At 31.3% G+C, this 22,160-nt stretch overlaps 1 protein-coding gene across 5 annotated transcripts in view; it reads right to left on the minus strand.

Annotated features, from left to right (window-relative positions):
- LOC145692382 (fibroblast growth factor receptor 3-like) overlaps window positions 1-22,160 on the minus strand; it is a 186,955-nt gene that overhangs the window by 18,188 nt on the left and 146,607 nt on the right. For 3 of the 5 annotated variants that reach the window (XM_081767691.1, XM_081767684.1, XM_081767687.1), the window contains 5 exons: window positions 20,495-20,683; window positions 17,341-17,376; window positions 15,360-15,547; window positions 7,745-7,883; window positions 6,319-6,436 (listed from right to left, as the gene is read on the minus strand). In XM_081767691.1, coding sequence (XP_081623817.1) covers window positions 6,319-6,436; window positions 7,745-7,883; window positions 15,360-15,547; window positions 17,341-17,376; window positions 20,495-20,683 — 670 coding nt within the window. Of the gene's footprint in view, window positions 1-6,318; window positions 6,437-7,744; window positions 7,884-15,359; window positions 15,548-16,895; window positions 17,075-17,340; window positions 17,377-20,494; window positions 20,684-22,160 lie in introns of all 5 variants that reach the window. The other 2 variants (XM_081767693.1, XM_081767698.1) reach the window with 2 other exon arrangements.

Here is a 22,160-nt window from a genome sequence, read left to right on the forward strand (position 1 = left end):
GTAACAAGAAGTATGAACATGAATAATACTGCTTAATGAATGATGAATATATATATAAAGAAGATATATGCATTACACTATCAGTTTAGACATTGAACAAACTTTTAAACAAACAACACAGAAATCCATGCATTTCTTTTATGATAGAGCTCCAAACTAATATTAGGTATGGTACAACTTCAAATTAAAGAAAACACATATGTTTTAATCGAAAGTTGTATTATAGTTAATTTATTCATTTTTGTATTGTAGCTTTAACCTTTTGTACTAGTTTCCGTCATTGGAAACGTGATATTTTATTTTATGAACAACAAGCGCAGAAATTTTGGATTAAGAATCACATTCATTTTTCACCAGTAAAATTTCAACTAATAGAGTGCTTTCTAATCAATTTTGTTAATTCACTTGAAATGTTTATTATTTCCGATGATATTGAAGAAGTAGGCAGAGATAGTATCTTAACTTTTATTAATGATCATTCACATGTCGACTTAAACTCAATAATTAACAATAACATATCATATGGATAATATCTCGTTAGTCTGTAAAATTCCACATTCAGCGAAGCTTTCCGATTTTCTGATTGCATTTAAGTTAGACAATTTAACACAGAGTATTGTTGTTAATAAAAAATATAAAATTAATTTAAAAATTTAGAACACTACCACACTCTAAAATACACATTTTAAATTACGAAGTTACGAAATAAAACAAAAGAACTCACAGTCAGTAGTAGTCACTTCTGAAGTTAATTAACTTGACTGTAATGTGTTATAACTTTAAGTTAGTTACCTCCAGCTAAACTAAGCAACATTAAAATTAATTAAAACATTCGAAAATAGAAACGTTTTGGATATACCATGTAACAGAAAAGAAATGTATCATGCCCCTAATCCCAATTTGCTTCATGCAAACTCAACAGCTTCGTTATGCTTTCAGAAACGAACACTAAAAATAAATAAATAAACACACACACACACCTCGAAGAAACACGAGTATATATTTCATATGCCAGAATTCAGAATAGACGCATGCTTCAAATGTTCAAAAAATTGTATTCCTAAGAAAAACTTGAATTATAATAAAAGCAATCGTAACAAATAACCAAGGTCTTGCCTTGTCTGGAAAATATCCTTCGAAAAGAGGACAGAAGAAAGACGAAGCCCTCGTACATAAAACATAGATTCGAATCCGCCGCCCTTGTACATAACCATAAGAAGGATTGAAGATAACGGAAGAATATATGATGAAAGTAAGAGAGAGAGAAAGTATAGGATACAGGAGAGAAGGGAAAATTTATCGAAAAAAAAAATATGTATGTTCAGCCGCTAAACTGATAACACAATATTTTAACGTAAATAAACAAATAAAAGAATATGACTCACTAAAACTTTGCTGCATAAGACAAAACAAAAAGCTGTTTTGGTGAGGCATATGGATTCTTTCGTTTTCAGCATAGAAAAAAATGCTACATAAAGCAAGGTTCTGTTGATTAGAAAAAATTTGCATTTCATTAGCTAGCAAAATAGCTTTAGGAATGTTTTTATGAGAAAACAAGCTAATAAAAAAAATCCAACATGCACGTTTCTTTGCTATTTTAAAGCGGAAATTATTATAAAATGAAATTTATTGTAATAATAAGATTATGTATATTGCTTCCATGTAGATTATATTGAATAAAACATTGAAAACACGAGTGAAAAAGTACTTTAAAGATTTTTGTAATCAGAAGATTCGATAAAACCATATTGAAGGAATAAAGGTTAAAATGAGTATATAACAAATAAAATCAAAAGCTTGCTTCTATGTGCAAATTAAGATCACAAATCAAATTCCTAGTCCAGGTTAGTTAACAACAGGTATTATTATAGCTATCAGAAAACATGTTGAAAGGATCATAGTTTGAAAACATAGAATAGGTATTTTTGAGGACCCTTATTGGAAGTTTTATTACATCAGCTAACAACAAATTTACCTCTGAACACTATGTTATTTTATTTGCGTTTCATTTATTAGATTCTCTTTCTTTCTTTATTGAGAACAGGAACAGGGTTTTATGGTTATGGAAATCATCATAAGACAAATATATGTATATATGCATGTACGTTCAAGATTTTTTGTTCTCTCCTTTATTTTACGTTTCTTTCGAAAATAATCAAGTATGAATGCAAGTAAACGAAAGTGCACAAAACTATAATCTGATTTAGTAAATTATTTGAAAGGGTGTATATACTCTGCTCTACTAGATTATAACAACTAATTTAATTAAAATGACCTTTCTAGAATTGAAAATGAAAAACTATTTGTGACTTAGTAGTCTATTCTGCAGAAAGTGTCAAACTTACACAACTCTGGTACGAATAATCACAGCATGAATTATCATTAAAGGATATTCTCCACATGTAAAATTTGACGCAATAGCAATGCGATATCAACAAAATAACAATGTGAAAACCGAACGTACTTTCTGAGATAAAAAATTGCAATAACAATATTATAATTTTCACTAACATCTCTCGATTTACACAAAATAATTTGTACGGAGATCTGGTGTTACAGCTCGCTGAACAACAATTACATAAAACATTTATTACAATACTTGCATTCATATATAATGGAAAGGGAGAAAAAAAAAGATTTTTGGAAAAGGGCATTAAACAACCACCGTACGTTGAATCTGAGGTGAAGCGAGCAAAAAAAATGATAAAGTACTTCTTTCACATATTAAACTGTGTAATTATTTAACTTTATCATACTTATTTTAAATTACATTAATTATTTCATATAAATAATATTGTAATTTACATTCAAAAGAAGTAAACATTTTCCCCATATGTAATACAATGACCTATTTAAAATTAATTTAATCACACAATTTAAAAAAAAAAAATCAGTAAATCGTACACGTTAAAAATACTTTAAAGATTCTTTTTTATATTTAATGTAAAGCACTGAAATATTTAAACCTTTACGAGACGTATTTAAACTTATCAAAAATTATCAAATTATATTTTTAATTGGTTATTGGTTACACGGAACTTTATGTAGAATGCCTCAACAAATATTAGGTTATATTGTTTACAAGAAAACAGAATTAATTTAAGTTATTCATATATTAAAAGGCCAAAATTAGAGAAATTCTTGATCAATAAACACGAACATTTTTATTAGTTCATTTCAGAGGTTTGAAATTTTAAAATAGACAATACAATAAAAGAAACAGAAGTTGTCTGTTACAGAGTCACGAAGTTGGAATAAAACAGAAAGTTGATAATGCATCTTCCAAAGAAAAACAAAGCAAGACCTTGATTTCTCGTTATAATAAATACCGTAAAGAGAAAGTTAATACAAAATCTGAAACTTGGATAAGTTAACTTTTCATTAAATATTGTGAAACATAAAACCATCTACGCATTTGTTAAGTTCTTTTAAAAAAAATGCTTTAATATAAAGAAAAAGCTACTTATAGGTAAAATTTACAAACAAAAACAAACATAAAGTATTTAGTTGTACTAAACATGAAAAAAAATGCAAATCATATGCATTTCGAGTTACTAAAGCTAATATCACAGACTAATTGAAGTGCTCAAGCAAATATTTGTAACTTAAACTAACCAAAGGTAAAAGAAAAAGAAAAAAAACAATATAAGCAACGTGTCTCAACATAATACATAATAAAATACAATATTGCTATTGCTAAGCATTTAGGAAATCTAATAGACTATTTCTAATAGAAGGAAAAAAAGAAAAAAAGGTGAATCTACGGAATTACATTTAACAGCAACAGCAGTGCAAATAAAGAGAATTTGGGATAACAAATATCGGAAAGAAATATTGGTCACTGGCCACGGGAGCAGGAACGAGGTGAAGAAGGATTTGAGGTATTAGAACAAGGTAACCTAGAAATAGAAGCAAACGAAAAAGAAACAAGTATACTTGAAAGTAATTTGACTAAATACATTCAGTTATAGCAAAACAGAAATACAAAGAACGTTCCGTTATTGAGACTACACATATTTTATTTTCAATGTACGTTTCAAAATTCATATTCTAAACACATACATTTTTTACGTTAAATTTTCTCATAATGAATGCTTTTAAGTGTTGAAAATACAATAAATGACATTTGGTGAGAATAAGAAGCCTAGTAATGTTCTGAACTGTTGACCATAAAATTACGATTGATTTAGCTTTCTAGTTTGCAATTTGAACAAAATTCTGAATAAGGGGAAAGTATACCGCACATTTAAAATGTAGAAGATCACCGATCTTGAACTTATTCGTTGTTAAGACAGTCATCTACTATAAATACTTGATGATTATTTCTGTAATAGCTTATAAAGTTTTCTGCTCTATAAACTAAATGTAATTAAATTACTCGAATATATCTGAAGAATAACTGGAAAAATTCTCCTTCAGTTACTTAAATATTTATTATTGGAACATTTTGTTCGTATTTAATTATTTTGTTAAGCAGTTGTCGTTGAATATCAAATGTTCGAAGAATATATCTGATTTTCGGATATCATATCGGATTCGGAAACCTAACGTATAAACCTTTCTTACGGTAAATTTGTCCGTAGTTTAAACAGTATACATTTTTAGTTAATTTTTTAGTGCATACTAAAAAATTCAGTAATATATATATATAATATTTATAAATTGAATAAATACAAGTTTACCTGCTATTCCTTATTATTGAGCCATTCGGTTTTCAGTTTTTGTTAACTAATTAATTTTAGCTTGTATTTTATCGCGAATATTTTCATTTTTTTCGTAATAGCATTTTTAAAATAATAGATTAGTATATTGAATAATTGTAAACTACTGTTCATGTCTATACTTACAAAAGTGGAGGCAATGTTAGCATTGACATGTCCTTGATATTTTTTTTTCAATGATGTCAAATTATAGAACAATATTCCCGAACTAATTCAAAATTTGACTCTCAAGTAGTGGTGTTTCTCCTCACTGAAATACTCTTTTCACATCTTTGTTTTGAATTTTAATGAAAAGGTGAAAAAGAGAAAATAATGATGAAAGTTGAAGGAATTCGCAGAATTCAACAGAAAAAAAACTGAACCAAAGTGTATCTTGCTTCCAACAAATTTGAATTAAGTCTAATGAAAAAAAAAATCTGTAAGTTGGAATATAATAAGTACGTCGAAAAGAAATAAGATCTAAAAATAATGGGTCATATCCACTTACTCAAGAATGATGGGGAAGTAAGCATATATGAAGTAAAAGTTAGTTTAACGTCTTTACATTCTAGTACAAACTTCACAAGCTCGCTACGAGAAACAGCAATCGTTCAGAAAATTTCTCGCAATAGCAATTGATTCTCAGCAATTTACCTACAGTTTATCATAGGACTCGAATGATATATGCCCCATCCGGGATCGAACGCTGGACTAATAATAATAATAATAATAATAATAATAATAATAATAATAATAATAATAATAATAATAATAATAATAATAATAATAATAATAATAATAATAATAATAACAATAATAATAATACCCAAGCTAGTCACATACTGGGAAGTCCGAACTGCTAATATAAAAGCATACATATCCAAGATTTCATTGGATTCTACAACAATTACGCAATTAGTATTGTTGACTACGCAATGTTACCTAAATAACCCGTTTTTGAGTTGTAAACATCTTGGAACCCTATGGATGAACTATAAAAGTATTGACAGTTAACTGACTTATACCGAACCCTACTCTACAGTATCATCAAAGTGTGGTAATGGCAGCCAGCTGGGCTCTTAATTAGGAAAGAATACCTTTTAAGTTCCGAAATTGAATATGTTGATTCAAGTGACTATTTTCCCGTTCATCAGCTTGTAGCTCTTATTCTGTCCCCAAGAAAAAATAAATAAATAAATCTAGAAAACACCTAAAAAACACAAATGTCCGTAAGTGTGTATAAAAGCTCTTTTCGTATTGCATAGAGCTATGAAAAACCCAAAATAATTAATAGAATTTGGTAAGTAGTAAAAATGCATAGAACAATATTGCCTCAATCGGATACAATTCTTTGATAGAGGACAAGATCATTTATAGATACTTCGCTTCAACGATGTTACAGAGCTGTCCAGTTATTTTGATTTTTCTTTTACGTAGGATTTACATAATCTAACTCCTGACTTTGATATCCATGTTATTTTAATATTTATCCTTTTACCTTTCTATTTTCATAATTAGTTTCAATTCAATATACACTGGACTTCAAATATTGTTAAAAAATCAATAAATTAAATTGCAGTTGTTTTAACGTTTTAAAAATATAATAAAAGTCACTTACTTGTTTAATTTTCGAAGAATGCATATCAATACAAAGCCACCAATGAGTAAAAATCCGGTAAATACTGCAATCATAACTATTAACGGCCTTGGAAGTCGGTTATGATGAGTTGCAACTTCTGTTAAGGCAAAGAAAAAAAAGGACTGAATTAAGTAATAAACTGAAAATATACGTATTTTCCTTCTTTAGTTAATTTCCACAAATTACTCTGTATTAGAAAGCTCTATTACAACAAACAAAATCTACAACAGATTTCAATGTATTACGAGTTAACTTCATTCAAAATTGCGAAAGATAAACATTGCTACCTGGGCTGAAAATTGTTTAACATTCTGTTTTTCACATAAAAACTGCAGTATACTTTGCAATATATATATATATATATTAGTGTAAATTACGGCTTCACTGGGTTAAAATAAGAAAAATTAATAATATGTTCCGTTAGTCAGTCACTTTTTACTATTACTGAACCGCTCTTAAATCGATAGAAACAAAGAAAATATAATGAAAACTCAGAAAATAATAGGTAATCTATATAAATAAAAATTAAATATTACTATTGTGGGCTGAATTTGAATATAAACGGCATCGAAAGTGCCACTGTTCATCGCACTATGGATTCGACACTAATATCAGTTACTTTCAACATTTTTAAATGTATCTCCCTCCCCATCCCCTAAGTTACACCGTCAAAATGAAATGATAAAAACCATCCCAGGCCCGAACCTTATCTATGTTGAAAGTTTGATCGAGATCGGTCGGGTGTTCAAGAGTTATAAAGTCGCAAACATAGTTACTTTCATTTATATATATGTCATTTCTTCTCACACATTACAAAAACTTAATATTGATGAAGTTTCATTTTCTCTTTATGATACATTCTCACTAATTGTGTTTTCTATACAAAATAGATAAAACTAGTCTACCTTACCATTTGTGATTATTTGATTGACTAATTATTCAATTAATTAAGAGCTTAACGTCCGTTTTTAACATCGAGGCTATATAAGATGAGTTCTAATGCTTAAAGTAGGATCTAAACAACCATTCGAGTTTGTATTTAAGCCAAATACCCTCACTGAGAATTGAAACCGGGACCTCGTGAACAAGAAGCACTATATTAGCCACCAAATATATGATTTCTTGATCAATATTAATTCAGTAATGATTTTGGAACCGATTCAAAACATACTGTTCACACGATCAAACTTAAAATCTACCAGCTGTTGACATTAACTCATCTATTGTATTCACTTATTGTATGAAAAATGTATTCTTTAACTGAAGTAGCATGGATAATCGAAAATTCTAGCAATCGTTTACATTTTCTAGATAAATTATCTTATTCACAGCATCTATAAATTATAACACAAATAAAAGCATCCTTACAATTACTTATTGAGTAATTTCGAAGCTTAATACTCACCATCTACAACATTCAAATAAGCACTGCTATGAGCCTGTCCTAGAGAATTGCCTGCTACACAAGTGTACCAGCCTTCATCTTCGTATGTGACATTATATAACTCCAATAGTTGTGGATCCTTGACATTCACAGCTCCAGCCTACATATATAAATATTACAACTACAATCTTGCACTTTAAATTAAAGCCTCAACATATAATGATATTTTTCCTTACCTAAAGTACATTCACAAAAATTATCTTTACAATTATTAGAAAGCAGATATCTTCATATTACATAGTGTAGACAGTGACGTTTTAAGCTCATGAGTTTGTGAAGTCCACAGGAGCTATTAAACCTTATTCTTAGTTATCAGTTTATTAAGTAGTAATAACATATGGCTAATCTATGTGATATCTATGTGATTCTACATATATGAGATAAATTAAGGTGACAAGTAAGTTTTAAGATAGCCAGTAGAATTATGAGAATATAGGACTATAATCCTCTTTCCTCTTGCGACCCCAGTTTACACTAGATAAGATAAAATTTACGAAAAGATTGTACTGTACAATACGTAAACAAATTAAATGGACATGTGTACTCTCCTTGACCAAAAATCTATATCTGCGTCAATATACAGGATGTTATGAACTATACTGACAAACTGTAAGAGATGATTCCTCATATCAAAATAATAATAATAATAATAATAATAATAATAATAATAATAATAATAATAATAATAATAATAATAATAATAATAATAATAATAATAATAATAAATCATATGGACTTGTGCACAAAGTGCTTAGTGTCAGAGCTAGGACCGTCCATAGCGTGTAAAAAATATTTTTCAACACGCGTTATTTCTTATGTGAGCTTATGTGAGGAACTGTGAAGTGATGGTCTATATGACCGTACAGTAAGTCACACATAGGCTATCTAAAAATGCATATTTCAACAATGCGCAAAGGATTTCCCACTCGAATAATAACCAGCTATATTATCAATAGAATTTCTAGATATACTCAAACTTACAGGCGGGTCCAAAGTAAGCAAAAAGTAAGCCTTGACAACAGTGAACACGGAATGCGTCGGTAGGAAGTCTGAAGTGTTAGGAACCGCCAATTCCTCAGTTCCTTGCGTAATAATGCGTGCTGCGGTGTATTCTTTCACGCTTTTGGATGGCTCTAGCTGCGAAACCATGCACTTTTCCCGACATACTACCATGAAGCTTTTTTTTCGTATTTTAATGTGAGGAATCACATTGGTCACAGTTTGCCGTCTGATTCATTAACACCCTATATAATTCTCTATATACAGATAGTTATCAAATAACTATATAACATTTTAACAAAATGTAACTTGTCTTTGGTCACACGTTCAGCCTGTAGTACAATTAATATTCGTTGTAGAATTGGGACATATAATTCGTGAATCGTTTTCAGAAGAAGTATGGATCTTTCTTCAAGCAGTGCAACATTCAGTTGTATCACTGATGATGAAGGAGAAACTCTGCACTGGACTCAATGCCCTAACAACTTACTATAGCAATTCAATAATGTTCAAGTCGGTGCAATTGAATGATCCTAATATTCCTCAAACCACACATCAACAGATCTAACATTAGTCATGTGTATTGACAAATTGTTATTTGGGAGTCTTATGTGGTAGTTAGAGATATATACGCACATAATGATGTACCTGGCTATCTAAAATCTCCACATAACCGCTGGCAGTTAATCTTCTTACAGAGTATTAACCATGAAAAACATGAAATTGCGGATCACGCTAGAACAGAGCGCAGCCTATTTACGGTAGGAAGTAGGCAGTCCGGAGCTTATATCTCTTTGGTTGTTCATCATACATAAGCCGATCTGTTGAAAACAAGGAGGAAGATAACTCATCGGATTGCATTGTTTTCTTCCAATCGTCGGCGGTCTATGTTTGTTGTTCAAGACACTTTTTTTTTTGTTTATTACTACCGCGTTGGTGCTTATGGTAAGGGGTTTCGAAAATGCAACCCATCTTTGAGGTTGAGGTTGTACAGCTCTCATCGGAGTGGGATTATTATAAAAATAGGCTATCCTATATACTGATTGAGTTCTGCAGTCAGTTGTATCATATTAGTTCTATCAGTAATGATTTCAAGGAGTTGTTCGTGGAGAAATCCCCCTTCCCTGAAGCTGCGAAATTCTCCTACAGGACAAATTTCGATTTTGCTTAAGAAGGATTACGAGCATTTTTCGCACTACAACTAATCCTTCGACTATTGAAATTCCCTTCGAGGGTATTCATCTGAAATCATCACTAAGCTCTACGGTTCTTTATAACTCTCTGCAGCGTTCAGCGATTCCGCCCACTATTTCTCTTCTCGAGTGATCTCTTGCCACGAATTCTGTGCCATCATCCCCTTAAATACTGTTGTTCTCAATACATTTAACACACCTGTCTTTGATACACCTGCTTCAACTAACCAAGCATCCACCATGTGTCCTCTTTGGGATAATTCGTACTACACAGTCTCACTACTTCTTACTCAGAACACAAGACAGTCGTGATGTACAAATGTTCAGTGTTACAACTTACAAAGGATATCGGCGGGAGCTCATGTGGTTCGGATTCCACGTTAATCAGTAGGTCCACGTCTCATATAGCCTCGCTGCTGAAAGGGACGCTAAACTAAAATCAACTCAACTCAACTACAAAGGATATGTTTTGCAGTACATGCCTGTTTCCATTATTTTGATAACTACTTGTATATATATCTCCCCGTATTTTTTTCTATTTTGTAGAGTTTGACTATGCCATATTAAGCCCCAATTTCATCGATTCCTTTCAAATTGTTGACTTGCTTTTAAAATTTTGTTCACTAAAAATTAAATGTATTGACCAGCTGAATTAGAATTCTCTTTACATGGTGTTCGTGAACACAATTAGTAATGATTTTTTCCTTCATAGTATTGTTGTAATTGTATTCCTCATCGACATACTAAAGTTCTTACAGAACCGTCTTGTAATAAGGTCACTGTCTTTTCAAGAACGTACCTTCATTTGATTTTCCGCTAATTTCTCCAAAAGGCTAATGATAAAAGTAAATGAACTGGATCAGTTTGAAAGAGCAAAAACTTTCCTATCAAACAGGGTTTTCATGATTTTCTTCAAGACTCACCATTTACTAGACATTCTAGTCATTTTCAGGAAATTACATTTAAATATTTTTGAAAATTGTAACATTTTATCGGAATGTTGAATGTTTTTAGGATTATGACCATTATTTAAATTTCCAAAGATGTTTTTATTGTAAAGGATGAGTTCTAAGATAATTCTTGATTCTTGACAATTGGGGGAGTGTTCTCCCCTACCTCCAACTACCTCTACCATGAAAGATAGAGTTTGTGTTTCAATTGAAATATATAAACATGAAAACACATAAGTGCTTCAAATATTTATACAATCCTGTCATTACTATCAGGGTCATATTGAAAAGGAACCCAAGAAGCCATGCCACTAACCAGAAAACATTTTCTACAGATACGAAACTCCAGTTTATTTACAATAATTCAGAATGACAAACTTATTCCTAAATATCCTTTGCATAAACTAATACCAAGACACATGGGTATACTTATTATTTACCTGAAGCAAGTTATTTATAAATGATAAGTGTTGGGGAAAATCTGAAAATTCTATTTGACAGGAAATTTTCTATTCTTCGAAATTGGTCCAATTCATTTTCTTTTTCTTACATTAGCCGTTTCTTAAATAACTAAGGGGAAACCGAATGAAAGTGTCTCTGTGTCCATCACTTTTCCAAAACGAGGACTTAGTACCAGTTGGATCAGTAAGGACTTTCAATATGTTGATGAGAAATGTAATTACAACAATCTTTTGAGGTAAAAATTCATTACTAATTATGTCGATGATCGAAATCTATTTCTAATTTTATAGCACTGTTATTTTTTTTTATTATTATTATTTATTCTGCATGTTTAAATAAAGTTACTTGAAGAAAAGGATTCTTATATGCAAAATAACCTGAAAACAAAATAACTTCTCTTGTAAAAAAAACATGTTAGGAAAGTATATTTATGATTAACACATACGAAAAAAAGGTGGTACTTTGGAATATAAAAATATGAAAAATATTTTACTGTGAGGATTTCAAACAGTTATAATTTGACAACAAATAAACATACAGTTTTTACAAAAGTTAAATGTCGAAAGAAAAAAAAAAAAAACATATCCATGGAATCACATGAGGCTAACAATACATCGGAATTTTAATGCATGTCATAGCTGTAGTTTAAAATGGATTCTGTGCGCATATATAATAGCATTTAAGCTGAGGCATTTTTTTTTTTTTTTTTTTTGGTACTCTTATAAAAATGTTTTTATACTTAATGTTTTTTGCATGAGACATGAATAAACAAGCTCTGACTCAAAGCCTCGTCTCTTTAATATAGATAATATAGGAACAAATAAAAAAAAAAAATACAAAAATGATTGAGCTATTTTCTATTTTAGACTTCGATTAAACTGTATTCATAATTTCTATTCATGGGACAATAAATACATAAATAAACATATGTCCAATAACAATGCTGAATGATTACTACAAATATAAATGCTTTATTACTAATCTTATATTAATAAAGTAACCTAGGTTCATCATGCATACATAGTATTAAATACTACCGATTACGATATGTTTAAAACCTTTGAATGTATAAAAAAACGTATTAAGTGCAGAACCCTAAGTTAACATGCAAGTTATTTCAAGTATAAAACATGAGTATACCGCGCATACAAATTACCTGTTGCAAGACGTAAGGTCCTGGAAGCATGTTATAGAATATAAAACGAAGTAATATTAGTGTTTAATAGTTTAAATGTTAATAGATCAGCTAATCACTATTTCCAGCTCTATCTTGTTCGTTATTTTATTTCTGATTCGGTTGCGAAAATTCAGGGCAAGCAAGACAAGAAAACCTGCTTTATTTAAATGTTTATTCGACAGGAGAACAATAGGGCAGCTTAGGTGAATGAAGTGTAAGCACAACTACGACGAATATTATAAACGTAGGTTGCTGTGAAAACTACAGCAGTTAATTGCAAAATATAGAAATGCTATTTCTTTCTTTCTTTTTTTTTTTTTTTTCATAGAAGAAAGAAGATTAGATATTCCATTTGGGTGCTATGCAGTGATAGTCGATAGAAAAAATGGTGGACCTATACTAGGTCTTACCATTCTGTTAACCGAACCACACAATTTTTAATACTTGCATAGTACAATTTACAATACTATTCCAAGGAAGGAAAAAAAAATCCTCATAATGACTATTATTATTATTTTCCGAGAATTCTATGAACATCTTGATTAAATTGATATCTTGCTTCACGTATGGTTAATTTCTTAGCTGTGCAAACTTTTGAGATAAATGTAAATTAATTTTTAATAGTGTAAAGAAATCATTAACCAAAAAACATTTTCTATGATATGAAACTCTATAGTTTATTTACCATAATTCAGAATAGTATACTTATTCCCAAATATTCTTTGCATAAACTAATATTAGGGCACATGGGTATACTTATTATTTACCTGGAACAAGTTATTTGTAATGATCTAGTGAAAATATTTTGTTCTTTAATAAATACTATATTAACAAAATGCTTATTTTCAATGTCTTTTCTAAGGAAAGTTATATTGTCCATAAAGTACAAGAAATCTAACTTCAAATTAATTTGTTTGGACCGGGGTTATAGGCACACAATAACTGTTTCGGGACTGTAATTTTTGAATCTTCTATACAAAAACATGCAGTAAGAATTGGAAAGAGAGGAGAAAGAGAGAAAAATGTATAAGAAATACAGAAATACACACTTATAAAACACTCATTAAAAAGAAGATCCAATTGCATATTGATAGAAATGGAGGTACTGCTTATTTGATATCAATACTATAAAAGATCTCCTTTTAAAATCAAAATAGTAGTCTCGTGAAAATAGTGGTAAAAGAAATTAATCGAACATTTCTCAACATGATTACACATTACGTACAATATCTAGTATATTTGACAAATTTATTTTATTAGATCGTATAACGTAGGAAGCATGCTGATGTTTAAACTAAAAGTGCACACCGTAATTATACCCAAAGCAAGCAGAACGATAACCAAACCAAGCCAATTACATTCTATAGTACAAAATCAGATGTTCTACATTTCCATTTTATTACCATTCATGCATTTTTAGCATCTTTAATTCTAAACATACATGCATACATGGGTTATAATAATTTATCCTCTTTGGCAATATTTAACAAAGACAGTGCGATTAAAGGGTTTACAAAGAATCCAGTATTCGATGGGAAAAGAGAATTAGCATTATTATATTTGTGCCAGAACAAAAGTCACATACACCACACTAAACACAAACAAAAGCAGCTTTTCTGGAGTGTTTCGTTAGTCCTAAATATAGTATATTATTTAAACATCAATTTGAAGTATCTCAGAAAAAGTGCAATGGTCTTCCGTCAGATATTAATCGTGTTATCAGTATCACCCACACAAAATTGCTATATATAAACTACATTACTTTTGAACTAAACACAACCGTATTTCAGCAATCCGATTAACATATGCGCAAAAAGTTTCAACATACGTAGCAAACTTGATCTACAAGACATTTGTGCGATTATTGCTGTGGGTTTCTGGAATGCAGTTAACAATATTACGAAGTAGAGTAAAAGGTAAGAACCTGCACACTGAATTTTGTTATTCTCATATCTTAAGTTGAATTATGCCATGCTGCAGTTCCTACGTAAACATTAATTTGTAAAATATAAACAAAGTTATAATAAGGATTTTTAGAAAATATGTCTGAAGAAAGCTCATTCTCGAGAGTAAATTATCCCTTGTAAATTTTATCATGAGAAACGCTATGTCATATGGCACAGGTATTAATGACATATTTATTTATAACATACGAACAAAATAGAATGAACCGTTTCAAACTGTTATCGATTTGTAAAAAAATAAACAATTCATTAAGAGCCGTTTTCGACAAATTATCATAGTTTTATTTTCACTCTCTAGTACATTATTTTTATTTTTGGAAATGGCAAGAAAGTTCGAACCTCTTCTCTCCAGAAGAATCTCATAAAAGTTTGATGCAAAATTTGGTTCGGATAAGTTGAGAGATATGGCCTATAGGCGACTGCATCGGGACCAACAGACAAACAGAGGAGCACAGAAAAATATTTTTACGGTACGTACGACTCATGAAACGTGTAAATCCGCTAAAATCTCGAATTCGACTTTCTTCACGACCACTATACTTGCTTTTCTTTTATCTTCGCTCGAAAGTAAAAATGTTTAATCTGTATTTCTAACCTGTAGCCAAACTATATATTAGATAATGAATATTGAAAATCTTGTAACATCATATGCTGACGTAAAGTAAGCATCACATGTTAGTAGTTATTTTGGTAGGTAATCATTCACAGCTAAATAAAAATTCCCTTTGTTGAAACAGCTTTTCATTCAGCAAGGCAACTTATCATGCAGTCTCATCTTTAGCAGCAGCAAGCAGGCCAGCCCAAGCATAGAAAAGGAAATCCATGTCTAACCTTCACCTTCGTTAATTTGCTTAAGGATGAGGAATCTTTTGTTTCCCTATAAGACTCATTCAACTTATACCATTCAATGTGAGGGTGGAGATCGGAAAGAATTTGACACACAAATGTTACATTATCACCCACCACCACTGTTTGGTTCTCCGGGACTGTTGTGAAGATAGGTCTGTGTTTAATGCGCTCTACAAAATAAAAACATTGTAATATAAATGATAATGATGTCAATATTAATACATACTATTAATACTAAGTGCCTATTCAAGCTTGACTTTCACTGGACTGTGCTGTAGAATAAGTATACGCACTATAAGCTGAAGTTTAATGTATTTTGGATATTATTTTTAAAAAAATAATCTCGTATTCGTTTTTGCAGATATTGTCCGAATTGTTGCTATACAAACATATAAAATATAATGTGTGTGTTATATTGCTTACGATTATTCCAAAAATCATAGCCAAAAGGCAACACGTGAAGTTTATTATTTTCTTTGGTTGCATACAAAAGTCATGTTTATATATATATATATATATATATATATATATATATATATATATATATATATATATATATATATATATATATATATATATATATATATATATATATATATTTGACAGTTACGCCAAAATATAACTAATAAAGATTCATGACTCATCTATTATCTGCTTTTGCACAAAAATAGGGGACATAATGCTGTTGAAGATAAGATTTTAGTCTCCTCCCAATACGTCAACGAATACAATTTACGGCGCTAGTGTAATGTGTCTGTTGGTATTTGTTGCAATTGGCAATCTATTAAAACATTTCCGGAAACATTTAGAGAACATTCAAACTCTAGTGCAATGTTCCAAATGAAGATTCTACGTTTGGTTCCATGTCTGTATCAGTCAAGTTAAAAGAAAAGAACCAAAAAGTATCAATATTCATGGAACTAAGGACATCTTTCAATTTGCTGAAGATGTTTGTGCTAATATGTAAATTGATTCTGTTTTTATAATTAACCTACATCATATTAGTTTCATTATAACTTCGAATATTAAAGTAACAATGCGTTGCCAATCACGGTCTTTTATTTATTGAAAAATAATTTGTTCTAGGAACGAATGACAATCTTAGTTCCAATCTGTAAAATCTCTGCAATAACAACAAGTTCTTTCAACACAGTCTAATGAATGTCAAATAAATCAATAGTATGATTTCAAGAAGTGTATCTTCATCCTTCGTCACTATATAATCAAATGTAAAATACGCGAGTAAAAACAAAATGCCATCAACAAATAATAGAAATGCAAGTACAGAGATCTGATTTTAATAAATATGTGTATACCTAGGTATACAGCAATGTTTTCTGATATGAGCAAGAATGATGATTCACTTCACAATATATATTTCGTACAGCAGGTTCTATAAAGTTTTAGCATGTAGCTTATATGTGACCCACCACCACCTTGGAAAGATTGTATAAAGTTTTAGCATGTTGCTTATATATCACCCACCACCTTGGAAAGAACCTCAACAGGAAATCTCACCTGCAAAACAGTTCCATTGGGAACTTCAGCTTCCTCAGTGGCATATCTGACCTTTAGCCACTGGATAAACGGTTCGTTATCAGATAAAGTTGGACATTCAAAACTTACGTTCGACCCAACTAAAGCTGTCACATTTTTAGGATAGCCTGGTGCAATTATTGGTTTATGGGGAAGCCGTTCTGTAGACATAATAATAGAGAAATATGAAATGTTTTCTATAATTGTCACAGGTTTTATAATTAATATGTAGTTTCGTTTTTAGTGTAACTGTAATATTTGTCATCCATTGTTCATATAGTGCCAAATATATCATATTATACAATTAAGATACAATTCTGGAATTATACAATTAAGAAATTCTGGAAATTTACTATACCGTTTTATTGGATATTTATAAAATTACCGAATACCACTAGTAACGGTGTACATTACATCAACAACTTACCAAGTAGGAAGTTTATTTCTTTCTTTCTTTTAATCCCTGAAAGAATATTAAGTCATTTAGATACTTCATCTTTGTACCTAGGTAGGACTTAAAACTTATGACAACTACAATGCTTACCAATAAAGAAAAATAGCTGAATGCTAGAATGATACTGTATATGCCCATACTATAATTATAATAAGTAGAATTGAAATTAACAGGACACATTGTAATTCAATTCATGAACATTTTCCTTTCTTTTTTAATGAAGAGTTTACAAGGCAAGTAGATAATCTCCAGTTCTACAATTACTTGACGTAAGTGAACTTATTCTATTCTCACTTTGAGTAGAGCAACTAAGTTTTAAATATTATGTTTTAAAAATGCACATATAGGAGTTGCAACAGTATAAAATTATACAAATATGATACAAATATAATCATTGTTATATATCCAAAAGCGTTTTGTCAAATTTTGATCCTACAGAAAGGAAGGAAATAAACATGATGGAAGGATTAGCTAGAAAATAAGAAAAATCTCCATTAACAGCAACAGGCTGTGTCCAACCCTCGGCACTATGGACTTCACGCTAGTAGAACTTAAATGTGAACCAAAGGAATCGTCTAGTGTGTGGGTCATCTTGTCGAGGATTCCGAACCGATGTCTAACGAAGAGAACAAACACTAATCCGGTTATGTAATTTTTGGGAACTATAAGGGATGTATTAGAGTTTAATGGTCTCTCGGGTGATCCTAGTAACCAATAGTTTCGTGTTGTCCTAAGTAGGATCATATCTCTGCGATTCACAAGCACTGGCTCTATGGTTTTCAGTTTTTCATGATCACGTTCCGACTGCTGCGAATACACACAGGTACATTAATCGTATAGCTAGGTGGCAGCAGTTGCCATGCGCGATTTCCCTGAACAGACTACCAAACACACAGCACAAATTTCTGTTGACACAATGGTGCTTTTGGATATTTCTTGACTGGAGTCACGTGATGCAAACAATCATGACAGTGCCCTAGAGAATCATAAACAATTCCCTTCTCATCCCACGTTACCACTCTGACCAGAAATGGATCTTTCCCTTGAGGAGACAACAGACATTTCTCGTGTCGCTTTTCAATCCACAGTCAACTCATGTGAGACCCACTGTTTCATTTTATACCGTTTCCTCAAGCCGACGAAAGTGCAACCGAATGTCTTTTTGGACTGCAAGAAAATGTTTCTCCGTATTTCTCTTATTACCTCAATGGCCGGCTTGAGGTCTCTTTGTCCCCGGTTCTGTGATATCTAGATTTGGATATCAAAAATGCCTATCGATAAAACATCGAAACTTGGTCGATATATTGAAATATTAAAATATCAAAACATTGAAAAGTATTGAAATATAGAAAAATATTAAAATATGGGGTACCGAAATAATCAATATATCGATTAGTAATAATTCTGACAATGATATTTCGATATTTAAAAATACCGATCGATACATCGAATAGCTATCTCTAGGTAGTGCTGGAAATATTCATGACAGTACTTAATTGGTTACTTTACTATCCGCTTATTTACCACATCCACAACGAATGTTACTAACATTTGTTGCCAATTTAAACTCGTAACACATACAGGTTACTTGCTATTCCCATGTTTGACCTGCTATCACCGAAGTTTCGGTTAACTGTAATGACTACAACCAGCAGGCTACGAAAGGAACACTCACTAACACGTTATGTTCCTTTTTATCGCCACATGGAAATGAAAGATATAGTAAGCTCTTGCAGTGCCACCAGCTGGAAATTTGAAAGAACTATTTTGGATACCTAATAAATATCAACGATAAATTTTAATTGTCACTTTCGCCTTTAACACAGTGAAACACTGGTGAAGCATACACACACACACATAGATATATGCATAGATGCACAAATATGGCGGGAAAAATGTGCAAATTGTACGCTGCAAATGTTGTGTACTGGTTACTGTATCATGTGAACGTCAGATTTCACAAAAGACATCCCCAAACCTGCCAACAGTATGCAGTACCGACCCATTCATCTTACCATTCGGAAAATCAGTATCTTCTCCACATTCTCTCTTAACAACTACTTGTCAGTACCCACTCTCTAACCGGTGGTACTCTTCAATCTCATCATAAAAAGGGGACAACCGTAAAAGTTCACTGCTTTGAACTTTCTCATTTAATACCATCCCAGCCTCCATTTCCTACAGAAACTCATGAATCTTGCTGTTTATGCCTTAATCACCACCTCAAATGAGGCCACATTATGAACTTCCCCCAAGAAATGCCTGAATCCCAGACGTACAGTTTGTCCTATATTCGATATCACTATGGAATTCGAACATCCCACCATAAAGATAAATACACACATATTTTACCATGCCAGTAGTTTTGAGTATTCTAACACCACCTATATATACACCCGCTAGCCAAAATTTTATGTTGGCGTAACTCTTAATTCTTCTTTCGATCAATATTTCGGATACATTTGGACTCTCTATTCTACTTGTTCCTTAACACAGCCTATCATAAAAGCACATTCGACTATACCTTCCGCTCGAGTATTCTCGAGACTCTTTCATCGATTTTTATTTTACATTTTTGATTCTTCGTCTTCTTCCTATTATTATTATTATTATTATTATTATTATTATTATTATTATTATTATTATTATTATTATTATTATTATTATTATTATTATTATTATTATTATTATTAAACTTATTTCCTTCAATACATATGTTTTACCTCCATCAGTCAATTATTGTTTTTTTCGCTCCAACATCCTCAGTCAAACCGTTCCGTGAGTTTTTTTTCCTCGACTAAACACTTCACTCTCAATCTGTATACTATCACGTGTTTGTGGATGCCAATATGGCGTCTCTCCTGAAGCTTCTCAATGACTGATATTTTCTAAAAATTTATTTTCTTTCTGCGTCTTCCTCTCCATGTCTGATAAAGCATTCGTGCGAAAGTTTACCTAATTTTTTCTGTAGGTTTACCTACAATTTACTGTATTGTATATAAGTTTCTTTTATTATATACTCATACTGTATGTCTTATGTACATCATGTTCTGACAGTAGTTGTCAAAGTGTGTGACACATATTAGTGCAAAATTAATTATTATATCATTATATTCGAATAACTTACCCACGACATCAACTGTAAAAGTGAAGTTTATGCTTCCGTACTCATTGGTAACCACACATGTATAACTTCCTGAGTCCTCCGTAGTAATGTCTGACATCTCTAGAATCCATCGTTTGTATGTGATGGTACCTAAATGTCTTCGAGGTTCTTGGCCATTTTTGTACCACGTAATGTTTGGAACTGGGTTTCCTGTGAAGAAACGATTCCAAAGTTAATAAAAAGGAACTAAAACAGACCGAAAAATTAAAAAAAAGCAATTTTTATAGCATAAATTATCCCAGTCTCTGGAACATTTTTGCTGTTGTCTAAAAAGTAAGAACGGAGATGATAAAAATAACGAAGATACTAGCACGTTTTGAAATTGTACTACATAGATTGGATAAAAAGTAGTGGCAACTATATTTTCACGTTAGAGAGTTGGTTCTCAGCGCTACAAGAGTCCCGTCGCTGATAAGAGAATGTGCAGCGAGGAAGTGTGGCGAGTGGTAACGGCTCTGTTATTCAATCAAAATCAGCAGTGGCGTAAAGTAGAGGAGGAAAGTGGAAGCACCATAACAATATGTTTTGTGAAGACGAACAAACGTGGATGAAGATTGAAGTGGTATGTAGGCGAAGTGCACAACAATGCTTTCAGGGACTTCGTGGTAATCTTTTCGCCGAAATGAAGGAACCACTTCGCGGGAAGCTTAAAACACACAAGAAGCCATTATCCGCGTCACATGACAGTCCTTACGGGACATCGACAAAGAGGGACGCGTTGACGCTGTACGACGTGGCAGAAGGTGATAATGATGGGAGGCGATTACACTGAAGATTAACAGGTGTTTTTCTATGCATAAAGCCAGGTACGAATTATAACAACGTTGCCATTACTTCGCATATATGTATGATCGCGAAAAAAATATGTATTCCCATTTTCTACATTATATCGTTTTATTATTTTCGCTGGTATAACAGTATTTACATAGCAAGTATCGCATATATATCTTTTACGCAGTGTAGAAAGAGCACGAGCTTCTAAAATACACTCAAAACAACCCGACAACCCTACTTATTCCAAAAAATCTCCAAACCTGTTGAAATGATCGTACAAAACAAAACGGTATCATTCAAAGTCTCTGCTATAAACCGTTACAAATACTTACCTAACAGTCTATTGCAATTTTTTTCGAGGATGGATATACCAACAAAAACTTGTTTATTACTTTGCATAAATTAAATGTCCACTGGAGCTCAAACATAAACGAAAAGAATGTGAGAAAGGAATTAATTGTGTGGGAGACGGAAATGTTTGTCTAAGTTGGTTCAAAGAAAGAGAGATTCCTTCTGTACGTATGCCTGGCGTTTCTATATTACTGTTTATTGATTTTGCACTCTCAAATTACAAGACTCTATTTTTGTTTTTAATTCCCAATTAGAATTTAATAAATATATTTAGAATAACAATGGACTGTAACTATATTGCGTAATAGTTTCAAACGGATGGAGAAAATAACCGTTTGTACTTCACACCAATTTCTGGATATAAAATTGGTTATTTCATCCATTTAATATATAAATAGTCGTTTTTAATTTACACCGATTTCTCTACAGAGGAATTGGTGTGGTGTAAAATTGGTTATTTCAACTATTTATTACATATGATATATAATGCAACTATCAGAGG

This window comes from Thermobia domestica, chromosome 1 (genome assembly GCF_964235325.1).
Source record: "Thermobia domestica chromosome 1, izTheDome1.hap1.1, whole genome shotgun sequence".
NCBI lineage: Eukaryota > Metazoa > Arthropoda > Insecta > Zygentoma > Lepismatidae > Thermobia > Thermobia domestica.